This window comes from Stomoxys calcitrans, chromosome 5 (genome assembly GCF_963082655.1).
Source record: "Stomoxys calcitrans chromosome 5, idStoCalc2.1, whole genome shotgun sequence".
NCBI classification, from domain to species: domain Eukaryota; kingdom Metazoa; phylum Arthropoda; class Insecta; order Diptera; family Muscidae; genus Stomoxys; species Stomoxys calcitrans.
The window spans coordinates 156183397-156199838 of record NC_081556.1 but is presented as its reverse complement, the minus strand read 5'-3'; the positions used below and the strand labels follow the sequence as shown (position 1 = coordinate 156199838).

Below are 16442 nucleotides of genomic sequence, written 5' to 3'. Positions count from 1 at the left end.
TAGACCGAATTTTAAACGACTCATTATCAAGCTGATTAGGTTTGATGTAGTTGTGTCATAAATTATTTATTATGGCTAATTCTACAAGAAACGCTTTCGCCGCATGTTAGCCTGATAGAAATTAGGGAATTTCGATGAGACAATTTGGGGGCAATAAAGTTTTTCAAAGCGAACTGGAATTTTGTACTTCAAATGGAACTAAGATACTTTTGAAATTCATCTGAAGACGAAAAAAAATGTGCAATTAATTTGAAAAGTTATAGGAATTTGTTTTTCAAGGCATAACTTTTGTAGAAATTTGCAAATTAAAGACTATTTCAACAATTTGGGTCTATTGATGGGAGAGCTTAGGAAGCTATAGCTTGAAATAAATACCCTTCGGCTAGGCCGAACATTGGATACCCACGTCTATGGAAAACTTTCCAAAAAATAAGCCCAGGCTAAAGAAACTACTGTCTTCAGCGGCTCAAGACGTCAAACCGGGAGATTAGTTTATATGGGGACTGTATCTTTTTATTGATATAGCAGGACAGTATTTCGCTTGGGTATAATAGTTTTCCCATATACCCAAGGTCGGTAGGTTAGGTAAGAGTGGCAGTCCTTTACGGACTCACTTAGACAATTTTAAGTCCATTGTGATACCACCGTAGCGCAGAGGTCAACATGTCCGCCTATGACGCTGAACGCCTGGGTTCGAATCCTGGCGAGACCATTAAAAAAATTTTTTCAGCGGTGTTTTTCCTCTCCTAATGCTGGCAACATTTGTGAGATACTATGCCATTTAAAACTTCTCTCGAAAGAGGTGTCGCACTGCGGCACGCCGTTCGGACTCGGCTATAAAAACGAAGGCCCTTTATCATTGAGCTTAAACTTGAATCGGACTACACTCATTGATATATGAGAAGTTTGCCCCTGCTCCTTAGTGGAATGTTCATGGGCAAAATTTGCAATTTGTGATATCACAGTAGCGGCAGACCAAGGCTTCTGGCGGGAAACGAACCCACGATCTCGGCTACCGGGGCGCCCAACCCAATGTCGGTAAAACGTACCAAAATAAAAGTTGTGACCCCAACTCAAAAAGTCAAATCTGGGAATAGTTTGAATAGGGGCTTCATCTATTTATGAGCCTTTCTAGCATTTTGATGTAGTACATCATGAACTTGACGTCCCATACAAAATTTCCTCCATATCAGTTGGTCGTCCTTTGAATACTAAATTTTGTCGAAAACAATGAAATTTTAAAACTTTGGGGGGGGGGTACATTTTTCTGGGCATGCTTAGCCCACCACACCCCCAAAAGGGCCTTATGTTCTTCGCTGAACACAACTTTACAATGAAATAGTGGATTTCCATCGATCTGTTGTCACTGATCACGAATTTCTACAGTGTACATTTCAACGATTTGCAGACATAGCGCATTTAAGACTTTCACAGATGACGTTTGGATGCAATTACAAACCAGAGCAGAGGTATATTTCGAGATTACCTCTAGAACATGCGACTCAACTTAAACCTTTATTCGACACACTTCAGTACACCATGTTTAAATTTTACAGAGTTGTTTAAATTTAAATTTTACACAGTTGTTGGAAGTCATAACAAAACACCCCATGCAAAATTTCAGCCAAATCAGATAGCTATTGCGCACTCTAGACACTAAAAAAGTCAAGACCCCAGATAGGTTTTTATGGAAGCTATATCAGGTTATAGACCGATTTGAGCCATACGTGGCACATTTGTTGGATATCATAACAAAACTGCTTTACTGTTTCGAAAGTAAGCGTGCTTTCGACAAAAAGACGCACGGACATGGGTAGTTCGACTGTAAATGCAGGCATTGGTTTGAAAAATGACTCGATTCGTTTCTGAGGCAAAGACAACTTTTCTGCTCGTAAAGATCTCTGCAATATTTAAGACTCGTGTTCATTGACATTTTTGTTGTCTCTTTTCTGTCTTCGTCTTTATCAAATTCTGTTTGATAGCCTTGTCAATGCGGTCAAAGGCCTCCTTCAATTTCTTTAGCGGTATTTGTGAATTCTCCTGACAAGTTTCGACGTTAGAACCCATTTCATCGCTTACATCTTGAAATGATAGATTTGGCAATGCAAATAACTCGGAGTTTGTTAATGGTTCATCCTCTTAGTTCAAAACATCAACAATATCGGACTCATTTATTTCTGAAAATCCCAAATTTTGGGCCAAGTATACAATTTCTGCGTTTGTCTCGGTCAAGTTTAAGTCATTGCCGCCGTCAGTTTTGCATTCAGGCCATACGTTTATCCATACATTTTTCATTGTTGATGCAAAAACTTGCAAGATATCATAATCTTTGCAAAACTGTCTAATGTTGATATTTTGATCAGTTTGGCTTCCTGGTTTATCGATTGCATCAATAAGATTTCTAAAACTTCGTCGTAAATAATATTTCAAATGCGGCGATAACGCCCTGATTCATAGGTTGGATAGGTTAGGTTGAAAAGAGGGTGCAGATATTACGCCGCCCCATGGCACTATGGACATACACCCAAGCCAGTAATGGGCTTGTTGTGCGATAAGGAATGTAGTATTTGGAGGAAAAGAGACAATTTTCACATTATCGATAATGTCATTCAATCTGATGGAGTGGCCTGGTGCATTATCGATTAGTAACAATGCTTTGTGGGATATATTATATTTTGCACAATATTTTTTAACTTCAGGACAGAAAAACTCCTTAAACCCCTCTTGATATAACAGTGACCCACGCTTTTTTGGTCGACTTCCAAATCACTGGCAGATTTTGTTTGCAAATATTCTTCATAGCTCGTTGAGATTCTGATTTATAAACTAACACTGACTTTATCTTAAAGTCTCCGGCAGCGTTACCTCCAAGGAAAAGCGTAAGCCTATCCTTCGTTGCTTTTGGTCCTGTTGCAAATTTTTGCTCTTTTGACACGAAGGTTCATTGTGGCATTCGCTTCCAGAATAGGCCAGTCTCGTCGACATTAAACACTTGCTAAGGTGTGTATCCTCCTTCAGCAATTATTTGCTTTAGCTTTTCTGGAAAACTTTTGGCTGCTTCATGGTCTGCGCTTGCCGATTCTCCGACGACTTTTATATTATGATGTTGAGCCCTTTTTTTAAATTTGCCTAGCCATCCACTTCTGGCTGTAAAAGTTAAATCATACGATTCTTTCGTTTGAGGAGATTTAGCTTTAAGGTCATTGAACAAACTGATAGCCTTTACTTATACTTACTTTACTATAACTAATGTTGTGATTGGAATATTCGTTTCGGCTGAATCTCTAATCCATTCTTGATCGTCATGTTATTTTTAGTCGATCTAACCATGTCCGTCCGTCCGTCTGCCTTTCGAAAGCACGCTAACTTTCGAAGGAGTAAAGCTAGCCGCTTGAAATTTTGCACAAATATTTTTTATTAGTGTAGGTCGGTTGGTATTGTAAATGGGCCAAATCGGTCTATGTTTTGATATAGCTGCCATATAACCCGATCTTGGGTCTCGACTTCTTGAGCCTGTAGAGGGCGCAATTCTTATCCGATCGGAATGAAATTTTGCACGACGCGTTTTGCTATGACTTCCAACAACTGTGCTAAATAAGGTTTAAATCGGTCAATAACCTCATATAGCTGCCATATAAACCGATCTTGAATCTTAACTTTTTGAGCCACTAGAGGGGCAATTCTTATCCGATTTTAATGAAATTTTGCACGAAATATTTCGTTATGATATCCAACAACTGTGCCAAGTATGGTTTAAATCGGTACATAACCTGATAAAGCTGTCATATAAACCGTTCTGGGGATTTGACTTCTTGAGCTTCTAGAGGGCGCAATTTCTATCCGATTTGGCTGAAATTTTGCATGACGTATTTTTTATGACTTTCAACAACTGTGCCAAATAAACACTCAAATCGGTTCATAACCTGATATAGCTCCCATATAAACCGATCTGGGATCTTGACTTCTTGAGCCTCTAGAGGTCGCAATTATTATCCGATTTTGTACGACGGATCCCCTCATCGACCAACGACCATCAACATACGTGTTCATTATGGTCTGAATAGCTCTGTAGGCTGATACAGCTCCCATATAAATCGATCTCTCTATTTTACTTCTTGAGCCTCCAAAGGGCGCAATTCTTATTCGAATTGGCTGACATTTTACTCAGGTCTCCAACATATCTTGATATCGCTCTAATAGCAGAGCAAATCTTTTCTTTTATCCTTTTTTTGCCTAAGAAGAGATGCCAGGAAAAGAACTCGACAAATGCGATCCATGGTGGAGGGTATATAAGATTCGGCCCTGCCGAACTTAGCACGCTTTTACTTGTTTATAATAGTTTTTGCTGAGGTTGGTGGAAGACCCAACGAACTGGCAATATTAAGAGCTTTTTCACCACTATCATGACGGCGAATAACTTCAAATTTGTTTCTAAAGATATAACATTTCGGTTTCTTTTTAACCGAGATTCAGAAATATTTTTAGTTTTATGCTTGAAGCTCATTTTATTTCAACTTTTTGATGCTCTCATTCATAAAAAAATGAAAATGAAATTCAATGCTGAACCCATTCGAATGTGTATCCATTTATTAACGGGATTCCTCTGTTGGTGTTGTTAGTCACACACAGAATAAACGCACATACACGCATACCAATGAAGGCGATGCAAACTGGAAGACAACGCAAAGCGAATTTAGAGGGAAAATTTAATTTAACGACGTAAATCCAGGGATTACTGTATTAGACTTCCCTAATATTCTCGGAGTAATATTGAAGTAAAATACTTAACAAACATTTTTCTCTGGGTGTAATTTATAACAACGCTTTGTAGCGAAGTTGAACGCCCTCTTACAGCCGGAACACAAACACAATACAATACAATATTATTTATACAGTTGCCGTGTTATTTACCAAAATATGAACGGCATTTTTTTTAATTAAAAAAAAAATAAACCTAAAATCCATCCAAGTTTAGAAAATAAATGTATTCTTCATATTTTTTCAGAATTATATATCTAAGCTGGTAGAAAATGAAAAATCGATCCAAACAGAAATATCTTCTGGAGCATATAACAAGGCCAACGAATGAAAAGGAAGTGCTAAAAACGGCTACTAAGCCCGAGGAAACTCCAGAATTATCTTACTTCCAATTGGTATTTTGTTTTTTGTTAAAAAAAAAACTCTAATTGAAGAAACGCTTTTTCAATTCTTTTATTTCTTACAGTTTCGTTATTCCACTGTGGGTGAACGCTTTCTCATAGGTCTTGGCATTTTCTTTGCATCATTGGGTGCAGCTGGTCTGCCCTTTTCCATTGTCATTTATGGTGAATTTACATCCCTGTTGGTTGATCGAACTGTGGGTAATGGCACGTCTTCTTCGACATTGTTGTTGAAAATTTTTGGAGGTGGCAGAAAATTGTGAGTTCTTTAATGTTTTCTTTACCTGCAGGAAATCTTCTCTAGTACTGAATGCAGTTTGCATTGTTATTAAAAGTATTTCCGCAATGCCTTACAACTTTTGCAGATATAAACAACTGACGAATATATGGCGCTGAAGAAGCGGCCTTGTTATCGACACGTTACAGGTGTTACGTTTTATTTATTTATTCAGCTACATAAAGCTGCAAAGAAATTTGTATGGAAATGACATCTATCCAACGTAGTTTTGGATTAGTAATTGATTACTGATGAATACAACGTTACTGTTGTTAAATACATTATTAAGAACTAATATAAATAGACTGAATACAACCCAAAATGTTTTTTTTATATTGTTTTACCCACCACCAAAGGATGAGGGTACATTAATTGTGTCATTCCGTTTGCAACTAAATATATCTAAATATCCATTCCGACTCTATAAAGTGTATATATTCCTGATCATGGGAAAAATCTAACACGATCTTGCCATGTCCGCCCGTCCATCTGTCTATTGAAATCACGCTTCAGTCTTTAAAAGTAGAGATATTGAGCTGAAACTTTGCACAGATTTTCCTTTTTGTCCCAAGGCGGATTTAATAAGGTGGTCTCTCGCGAGCAGCTGTTAACAGCCGGCCAGGCTTGACAGTATTAAGATGTCAGATTTTTGTTTGCATTCTCTTTGTTGTTATCTTCTTTCTCGTATATTCTCTGCTCATGTACGCACACAAGTATAAGCTCGAAGATATAGACCGATCTGCCGATTTCAAGTTTTAGGCCCATTAAAGCTACATTTATTATCTGATTTAGCTTAAATTTAGGACATGAGTTGTGCTAAGCCTTTCAACATCCATGTTCAATACGGTCCCGATTTAGATGTAGCTGCCATATACACTGATCTCTCGATTTAGGGTCTTGGCCCATAAAAGGTGCTTCTTTTGTTCGATTTCGCTGAAATTTGAGAAAGCGAGATTTGTTAGGCCTCTAGACATCTTTATTTAATTTGACCCAGATCGATCCAGATTTTAATATAGCTGTCATTTAGACCTCTCAATTTAAGGTCTTGGGCCAATAATAGGCGTATTTATTGTCCGTTTTCGCAGAATTTACTATAGCGAGTTGCGCTAGGCTCCTCGACATCCCTTTTTAAATACGGTTCAGATTTGGATATAGCTGCCATATGTACCGATCTTCCGATTTAAGGTTTTAGACCCATAAAAGGTGAATATATTAACCGATTTCGAGGATAAGGCACACTGAGTTGCATTAGGCCCCTTGACATTCAAAACGAGTATGGCCAAGATCGGCCTATATTTTCATATAGCTGTCATATGTACCCATCTCCCGTTGTAAGATCTTGTCACAATAAAAGTACATTTATTACTCGATTTTGCTGAAATTTGACACAGTCGGCTATGTTAGGCTCCTAGACATTCGAGTTTAATATGGTTCAGATCGGTCTAAATTTGGATATAGCTGTCAAATACATACACCGATCGCCCGATTTAAGTTCTAAGGCCCATAAAAGGTGAATTTTTAACCGATAAATGTGGTAGAATAAGTTGTGTTAGACTCTTACATAGTATTTTTGAATATGATGGAGATCGGACTCTATGTAGATACGAAAAGTTTTTAATATATATATCCAAAAGTCCCGCCCGGCTGAACTTAATGCCTTTATAGTTGTTTTTTTATAATTGTTTATAAGAGTGTTCCACTCCAATAGCTTATGATGTTCAGTCGATATTTTATTAATCCCACAAGGGCTTAGGTCCATCTTTCGATATCTTAATAAAAGTCTCAAGTCAAATTTCGCATACAAATAATCCATCGACTCATTTGTTTTTTTTTTCGTTTTTCAGAACCGATGCCCCATACAAAGAAAATATGCAGGCGGTGCGGGAAGATTCTTTGGCTTATGGTTTAGCCTCATTAGCTGGAGTTGTAGCCCTCATAGTTACGATCGCCATAGCGGTAGATATCCTAAATAGAGTTGCTATGAGACAGGTATGAAAACAAATAAATGCGTGCTAAGTTCGGCCATCCTCCGAGAGTTCGAGGATAAAAAAAGAAGAAAGTCATAACTTAACACTTCGTGCAAAATTTCCGCCAAATCGGATAGGAATTGCGTCCTCTAGACGCTCAAGAAGTTAAGACCCCAGATAAGTTTATATGACATCTATATCAGCACCAATTTCAACCAGTTGTTGGAAGTCATAATGAAACACCTCATCCAAAATTTCAGCCAAATTGGACAAGAATTGTGCCCTCTACTGGCTCAGCTCAAGAAGTCAAGATTCAAGATCGGTTTATATGGAAGCTATATCAAAATATGGATCAATATAGTCCATTTACAACCCCAACTGACCTACTCCTATAAGAAGTACTTGTGCAAAGTTTCAAGTGGCTAGCTTTACTCCTTCGAAAGTTATCGTGCTTTCGACAGACAGACGGACGTGCATAGCTAGATCGGCTTAAAATGTCATGATAATCAAGAATATATATACTTTGGGTCTTAGACAAATATTTCGAGGAGTTACAAACAGAATTTATACCCTCCAAGATGTAGAAAAATTTAAGATTTTGGGGATCTGGATGTACTCCAAAACTATACTAAATATTGTGATTTTCACATAGGATTGTAGCCAAAAAAATTAAACACTTTTCTACATCCTTTGTAGTGAATTTTATTTGATTTTTTATTGTACACAAAAAAAATAACTCTAAGAAAAAACCAACTATTAAATTTGTATATGAATCTTTAAATTCTCAACGAATTTTAGCATTGAGGACGTTATTTGTAGATAGGTGTATAATAAAGTATAGCAAAAGGTGAAAAAACCGAAAGCAATGCAGTAAACAAATGAGACAAAAGCAACGCGAGCCGAACAAAATAAAACACAAAACATCACCACACCGAAGCTGTGTAGCAAAGCACATGTGGTGGCTGTTTAAATACTTTTTTGTCTCGCTTATATATAAATATAGAGTTGTTGTTGTTATATGTTGGCTTGCAAAGAATGCCTCTCAACAACAAATTTGTACTTTCGGTCGCCGAGATTCTAAATAAATTGTTGCAGGAAAATTAACAAATTTCGTAGTGTTTTTTTCGACAAAAGTCGTTGTCTTTGAAAATTATTTTTATTTATTTATATTTTATCGTATGGCGAAACCCCTTCTAAAGCATTTAATTCAAACAGTTTGAAAAATGGCGTATGGAACATACAACTCTCAATCAAGGATATATCGATTTTCCAATCCCAGTTTATATTCCATGGAAGCATTTCAAATTGGCATATGCAATGTTATTCTATATTACTTCCCAAGATGTAGGAATGGTACAGACTATGTCACTTTGGAAGTATATAAAATGCTGTTCTTTTAGAATAACTTTCAATTTATTTTGCTACATCATAATGTGCAAAAGTATTATTTAATCATTTTGAATTCCACAGCTAATACTGGGAAATTTTCTTTTACTTGGGTTTAGTTAACTTTTTACTTCTAATAAGTAAAATAGAGAAAATAAAAAATTTATTAATAGACAATCTCCTCTATCAAACTCTTTCGGGAGGACGTCAAAATGGGAAATAGATGCAATCTTTGTGATTACACACAAATTAGCACCGTCTGAAGCAGATTTGGGAAAATAAAGCTTTGAAATTAATAACGCAACTTTCTTCATCATGTGGCCCGTCTACATGATGAAGAAAGTTGCGTTATTAATTTCAAAGCTTTATTTTCACAAATCGTAAGCTCGAAATGCGGACTGAATCCAAGGATAGTCCGCTGGCTCTACAGAAGCGGGATAAGACCAATACTTACTTACGCCTCAGTAGTTTGGTGGACTGCTATGGAGAAAAGTGCAACATAAGAACCACATTACAGGTACAGACAACATGTTGTCTTGGCATAGGCGGAGCGATGAGGACCACGCCCACTAGGGCACTGAAGACCCATTGACATATAGATTAAATGTGAGGCAGCCACTGCGGCTTTGCGACTTTAGGTGATGGGAGAATGGATTGAGGATGGGGGCAGCTCATACCATTGCGGTATAATCGAGGCGACGATAGGACACCTGGAAGGAAGCGAAGAGGTTTCCAATTGGATACCTGAGACGACACCTGAGGTCAAGTGGGAGACACTGCTGCCAGCGGCTCAGTCTTTTACTGGCGGAACCCTATAATTGCCGTCTGCTTGATCATGTTACACGGATGAATCAAAGCTAGAGGACAGAGTGGTCCTCGGGTCTACAACCCAAGGACTGAGATCTGTTTTAGACTGCCTGAGCATAATAATACATAGGAGGCCACCATAGCGCAGAGATAAGCATGTCCGCCTATGACGCTGAACGCCTGGGTTCGAATCCTGGCGAGACCATCAGAAAAAATGTTCAGCTGTGGTTTTCCCCTCCTAATATACCATGTGAAACTTCTTTCCAAAGAGGTGTCGCACTGCAGCACGCCGTTCGGACTCGGCAATAAAAAGGAGGCCCCTTGTTATTATTATTATAGCTTAAACAAGATGGTCTCGCCAGGATTCGAACCCAGGCGTTCAGCGTCATAGGCGGACATGCTTACCACTGCGTTACGGTGGCTTCCATATATATTTTTGTCCGAATTTGGCTAATTATGCAATAATTAGGCCATTTGTTAACCGATCTCCAAAAAATTTGTCACTAAGGTTTCTCTTATGGGTTCTTCTGATCAATGGTAAATTTCATAGTTCATCTGCCCAGATTAAGATATGTATCTCCCGAAGTTCACTTTTAAGGCCTTTACTAAGTCCATAATTAAACAATCTCCCCAAAATTTGGCAAAACGATTTCTTCTATGTCTCGCACAATATTTCCGGATTTCGGTCGAAATTCTCCTTTCCAAATTTAAACTAATTTTAATTTCGACGACTAAGTTTTTTTTCGAAATTTTTTATAGCTCAGCCGCATTCGAAAAATCTACCTGGAATCGATTCTGAGACAAGACATGTCATGGTTCGATACTACCTCAGGAAAAAATTTTGCCAGTCAAATGTCAGAGTAGGTGTAAATGCGATTGTACGAAATGGAGTCCTATTTCACAAATCATTTTTTCAGGGATCTCAACAAAATGAAGGAGGGAATCAATGAGAAAATTGCCATCTTTGTGTATCTCATTATGACCTTTGTTATAGGCATTTTAGCCTCCTTCATCTATGGCTGGAAATTAACCCTAGTGGTACTGATCACATGTCCCCTTATCATTGTCTCCACGGCGATGGTGGCCAAGATACAGAGCTCACTAACAGAAAAGGAGCTAAAGGCCTACTCGCGTGCTGGCTCGGTGGCCGAAGAAGTGTTGAGTGGTATCCGCACTGTCTTTGCTTTCAGTGGCGAACGCAAGGAGCAGGAGCGTTTTGCGGCTCGCCTAAGACCAGCTGAAGTTGTGGGTTGTAAGAAGGGCCTGTACTCGGGCATAGGAGCAGGAACCATGTGGTTCCTCATCTACTGCTGTTATGCCCTTGCTTTGTGGTATGGGGTGAGATTAATTCTGGAGGAACGTCTCGAAGAAGACAGACATTATACACCCGCTGTTTTAATCATCGTTTTGTTTGGGGTCTTATTGGGAGCTCAAAATCTGGGTTTCTCTTCGCCCCACTTGGAATCGTTTGCAACGGCAAAGGGAGCTGCTTACAGCATATTTACCACCATAGATCATAAATCCAGTATTGATCCATTCGATGAGGGAGGTGTTAGACCCCAAGAGGTGGTGGGAAATATTGAATTTGAAAATATTTACTTCCGTTATCCGGCCCGTACCGATGTGGAAGTCCTCAAGGGCCTATCGCTGAACATCAAGCGAGGACAGACAGTGGCTTTTGTGGGGCCCTCAGGATGTGGCAAATCCACAGCTATGCAGCTGATGCAACGTTTCTATGATCCTTTGCTGGGGTCCGTTAAGTTGGATGGTAGAGATTTGCGCAGCCTAAATGTGTCTTGGCTGCGCTCCCAAATCGGCGTAGTGGGTCAAGAGCCTGTCCTATTTGCCAACACCATTGAGGAAAATATACGCTATGGCAAGCCCGATTGTACCATGGCAGACATAGAGAAAGCAGCGCGCATAGCCAATTGCCATGACTTCATAATCCGACTGCCCCAAGGCTATCAGACATTGGTGGGGGAGCGAGGAGCCCAAATGTCAGGAGGGCAAAAACAACGCATAGCCATAGCCCGTGCTCTAATTAGGGATCCCAAAATACTGCTCTTGGATGAGGCCACCTCTGCCTTGGACCCCACATCAGAGCGTCGTGTGCAAGATGCCTTGGAGGTGGCCAGCAAAGGCAGGACCACTTTGGTGGTATCCCATCGCCTTTCCACCATAACCAACGCGGACAATATTGTCTTTGTCAAAGACGGAGTGGTGGCTGAGCAGGGCACTCATGATGAGCTCATGGCCAGGGGTGGTTTGTACTATCAACTCGTAAAGATCTCCCAGCGCAGGGAAGAAGTCAATGCATCAACAGAGCAATCTCATTACGAATTCCTTAAAAATTACAACTCGAATAAGGATGAGGACAACGACTACAATGATGACGACTCTGGTGACAGTGAGAAGGTGGTTGTTGCAAATGGCATCTCGAGTGTATACCAAAGAAAAAAGGGGATGGATAACAAAGGATATGAGAATGGTATTGGCGAGAAAAGTAAGTAAACAAGGAAATGTGCGACCATTCCAATTATGCCCTAATTGCATTTCAATTGCCCTTCTCTTCTCATCGCAGAGAAATCTCCCAAGAAGAAGAAGTCAAAGGAAGAGGAAAAATATAAACTTTCCTTTATTCAACTAATGCGTTTGAATGGCCCCGAATGGAGATTCCTTGTAGTCGGTTGCTTAGCTTCCATGATGCATGGTGCCACCTTTCCCGTGTGGGCTGTATTCTTTGGCGATTTTTTTGGGGTTGGTGGTCGAATGTGATCTCACTAATCAGCAAATCTCTTATGCCAGCTTTATGGTTACAGATTTTAGGGGACGCAGATGATGAGGTTATCAGATCGGGCTCCACCTTCCTGGCATGCATGTTTTTAACCATAGGTGTCATTGCCGGAGTGGGAACATTGCTACAGACCTACATGTTCAATACGGCGGGAGTGAAAATGACCTCGCGTCTTAGGAATATGACCTTTACAACTCTATTGAACCAAGAAGTCGGTTATTTTGATGATCCCAAAAACTCAGTGGGTGCACTGTGTGCACGTTTGGCAGGTGATTGTTCGAATGTACAGGGGGTAGGTGGAGACATACAAATTGTTAACCTCTATTGAACTTTTCACTTCTCCTTAGGCCACTGGAATTCGCATTGGTATTATAGTCCAGGCTATATCGACCTTGGCTGTAGGCGTTATAGTGGCTCTTTTCTACTCATGGAATTTGACCTTGGTAACTTTGGTTACAGTACCATTTGTGTGTTTATCCATAATGTTGGAAGCCCGATTCACCGAGTCCTTTGTAATGGAGGAAAAAGCTGCCGTGGAAAAAGCCTCCCAAGTGGCTGTGGAAGCCATCTCGAATATACGCACCGTTACCAGTTTGGGTCTAGAACGTGACATAGTACAGCGCTACAGTGAGCAAATCGATTTGGTGAATAAGGCATGTGTGAAAAAAATACGTTACCGCGGCGTGATCTTTGGCCTGGGTCAATCTACTCCGCTTTTGGCTTATGGCATATCCCTGTACTATGGAGGACAATTAGTGGCCGATGGCAAAATCGATTATGAGAATATTATAAAGTAGGAGAGGAACCAAAATGCTTTTTCTTTTTGGATAAATTTGACGTGCGCGTTTTTTTTCAGGGTTTCAGAGGCTCTCATTTTTGGTTCTTGGATGCTGGGTCAAGCCTTAGCATACAGCCCAAATGTAAATGAGGCTATCCTATCAGCGGGTCGTCTGCTGAAACTTTTTCAACGAGTGCCAAATATGCAAAATCCTGTATCGACGCCCTACAACACACCTGATGTAAGTATTAAATTGAGGTCACACGTAGGCCAATGCAAGAAAGAAACGGTGTGAGTCCCTAGATTGGACTAGACTACTAAGAAATAAAAACACGCTAAGTTTCTCCTTCGGGCTAATTTTTCATTGATTTGGGGCAAAAACGAATTATTCTCAATAAAATTTTAATTTTTCATTCTACTTTTTCAGAAATGTGATGGCGACATTACCTATGACCAGGTCTACTTTGAATATCCCACCAGAAAAGGTACACCCATTTTGGATAATTTCAATTTGAAAATTCCCAAAGGCAATACAGTGGCTTTGGTTGGACCCTCGGGGTCTGGCAAATCCACTTGTGTCCAATTGCTCTTGCGCTACTATGACCCTCTGCATGGTACGGTCAATCTCAGCAACACTTCAACCACCGAATTCCCCATTGACGCCTTGCGCTCCAAAATGGGTCTTGTCTCTCAGGAACCTGTGCTCTTTGATCGCTCAATTGCCGAGAACATAGCCTATGGCGATAATTTCCGCAACAATATACCCATGGCGGAGATAATGGAAGCTGCCAAAAAGTCCAATATACATGATTTTATAACTTCCCTTCCCCAAGGCTATGATACATCGCTGGGCAACAAGGGAACTCAGTTGTCGGGAGGACAGAAGCAGCGTATTGCCATAGCCAGGGCATTGGTAAGAAATCCCACCATTCTTATATTGGATGAGGCCACATCGGCCTTGGACATGGAGAGCGAGAAGGTGGTGCAGGAGGCTTTGGATGCTGCTCGCAGTGGGCGAACTTGTGTGACCATAGCTCACCGTTTGACCACAGTGCATGATGCCGATCTAATTTGTGTCTTGAAAAAGGGTGTCATTGTGGAAAAAGGAACTCATGCCGAATTGATGGCCAAAAAAGGCTTGTACTACGATCTGTATATGATGCAACAAGTCGCTTAAGCTTAGATATTAAAAAAAATGTAATTTGTAAGAATAAAAATAACATTTTAATTCCTGGTTGTCTATGTTTCTAGAAAATGAAATAGGCATTAACTCATAAAACAGGAAAAACATTTTTTTCCTATTATGCAGGGTAGCTGATGAGAACATTCCCCAGAATATAGAGATTAAAACTAAATTTATTCGTGATGTAGTTCAAGCGTATAAGTGTGATTGCGTTATATTTGGCCGGAAAATCACAACCGGCTATTGTTGGCGAACTCAAACCCCTCAAAGTGACCAATATGTTTGTGTATCGCACCATAAATCGTAACAATGGTATTGATAGCGTTGCCAAACGCCAAGGTTATCCAAAAAAAACTGCAATAATACCTGAAATAGTTCGGCGATTGGATGGTGGCAATCAAATGGCAAAATGCAAATTTGCCCATAACCATTCCATTAAGGAACAGGGGCAAATTTCTCACACATTAATGAGTGTGGTCCGATTCAAGTTCAAGCTCTTGTAACTCCATAAAGTATATATATTCTTGATCGTCATGACATTTAAAGTCGATCTCGCCATATCCATCTGTCCTTCCATCCGTCCGTCTGTTTGTCAAAAGCACGCTTACTTTCGAAGAAGTAAAGCTAGACGTTTGAAATTTTGCACAAATACTTCTTATTCGTCTTGGTCGGTTGCGATTTCAAATGGGCTATATTGGTCCATGTTTTGATATAGCTGCCATCTAAACCGATCTTGGATCTTGACTTGTTGAGCCACTAGAGAGCACAATTCTCTTCCGATTTGGCTGAAATTTTGCATGAAGTGTTTTATTATTACTTCCAACAGCTGGGCTGATCATGGTTGAAATTGGTCCATGACCTGATATAGCTGTCATATAAACCTATCTGGGGTCCTGACTTCTTGAGCCTCTAGAGGGCGCAATTCTTATCCGATTTGGCTGAAATTTTGTACAACGATTTCTCCCACAACCTTCAACATACGTATTAAATATGGTCCGAATTGGTCTATAGCCTGATACAGCTCCCATATAAGCCGATCTCTCTAATTTACTTCTTTACACAATGACTTCTACTACTACTATGGTCGCCAACATTCAATTCAATTATAGTCCGCATAGGACTATAACTTGATATAGCTCCAATATTAAATCAATTCTTTTATTTTATCCTTTGTTTGCCTAAAAGAGATATCGGGAAAAGAACTCGAGAAATGCGATCTATGGTGGAGGGTATATAAGATTCGGTCCGGCCGAACTCAACACGCTTTTACTTGTTTCAAATGGCATAGTTCCTCACAAATGTCGCCAGCAATAAGAAGGGATAACCACCGCTGAAATTTGTTTTCCTATGTTCTCGCCAGGATTCGAAACCGCGTCATAGGCGGACATGCTACGTGGTGAATTTTCAAACATTGAGTTCTCCTACGAGAAATATCCCAATTGAGCAATTCGTAAACTTCGAAAAAGATATTGTTAACTTAACCAAGCGCACTTACGGACATTTTATACCAACAAACGATAGACCGAAGAGATTTTCCGTCTAAAGGCTGGTACTATATTCGTTTTCACAGTTGAAACACTCAAATTTTTCAGGTTACTCTTTTTAAACACTACAAAAATCTCAATGCAAACATTATTTTTATGAAGATTTTTCATAAGTAATGTGGGAATGTCCTACTGAATGAAATCAGCAAATTTCCTTGCCTCAAAATCTTTTATCTAAAAACAGTAATCCCAAAAAAATGTCGTGAAAAACTAACATACCAGTCATAAAGCATTGATGGGCACACTAACACTGTTAAAACAGGTAACAAGGTGCCGGGCCGAACTTTGGATACCCACCACCTCGTATATATATATAAACCACATTTCATCAAAATCTGGTGAAAATTGCATACCTTATGTCCTATAGCAGTTATATCGAAATATGTTCCGATTAAGATCAAATACTAATAAGCACAAGTCATTGTTCAATTGTGTATAACAAAATATTGGCCTTTTTAGTAACTATATCTAAACATAAACCGATCTGGTAACTAGTAACTATATCTGTCCCAAAATTTGGCGAAATCGGACAATAAATGCACCTTTT

The 16442-nt window shown here is 39.5% G+C and overlaps 1 protein-coding gene across 1 annotated transcript; it reads left to right on the top strand.

Annotated features, from left to right (window-relative positions):
• The first annotated feature begins 5118 nt into the window (after positions 1 to 5118).
• LOC106081933 (multidrug resistance protein homolog 49) lies at positions 5119 to 14345 on the top strand. The gene is made up of 10 exons (XM_013244207.2): positions 5119 to 5153; positions 5225 to 5418; positions 7281 to 7425; positions 10356 to 10456; positions 10514 to 12099; positions 12178 to 12353; positions 12416 to 12682; positions 12738 to 13183; positions 13247 to 13409; positions 13596 to 14345. Exons 3-10 carry the CDS (start codon positions 7306 to 7308, stop codon positions 14343 to 14345), a joined length of 3609 nt encoding a protein of 1202 aa, XP_013099661.2. The 5' UTR covers positions 5119 to 5153; positions 5225 to 5418; positions 7281 to 7305.
• Positions 14346 to 16442: the final 2097 nt, after the last annotated feature.

Coding starts and splice junctions, on each gene's coding strand:
- LOC106081933 (XM_013244207.2), top strand. CDS start 7,306: ATGCAGGCGGTGCGGGAAGATTCTTTGGCTTATGGTTTAGCCTCATTA. Junction 7,426..10,355: donor ATAGAGTTGCTATGAGACAG/GTATGAAAACAA, acceptor AATTTTTTATAG/CTCAGCCGCATTCGAAAAAT. Junction 10,457..10,513: donor TTTGCCAGTCAAATGTCAGA/GTAGGTGTAAAT, acceptor TCATTTTTTCAG/GGATCTCAACAAAATGAAGG.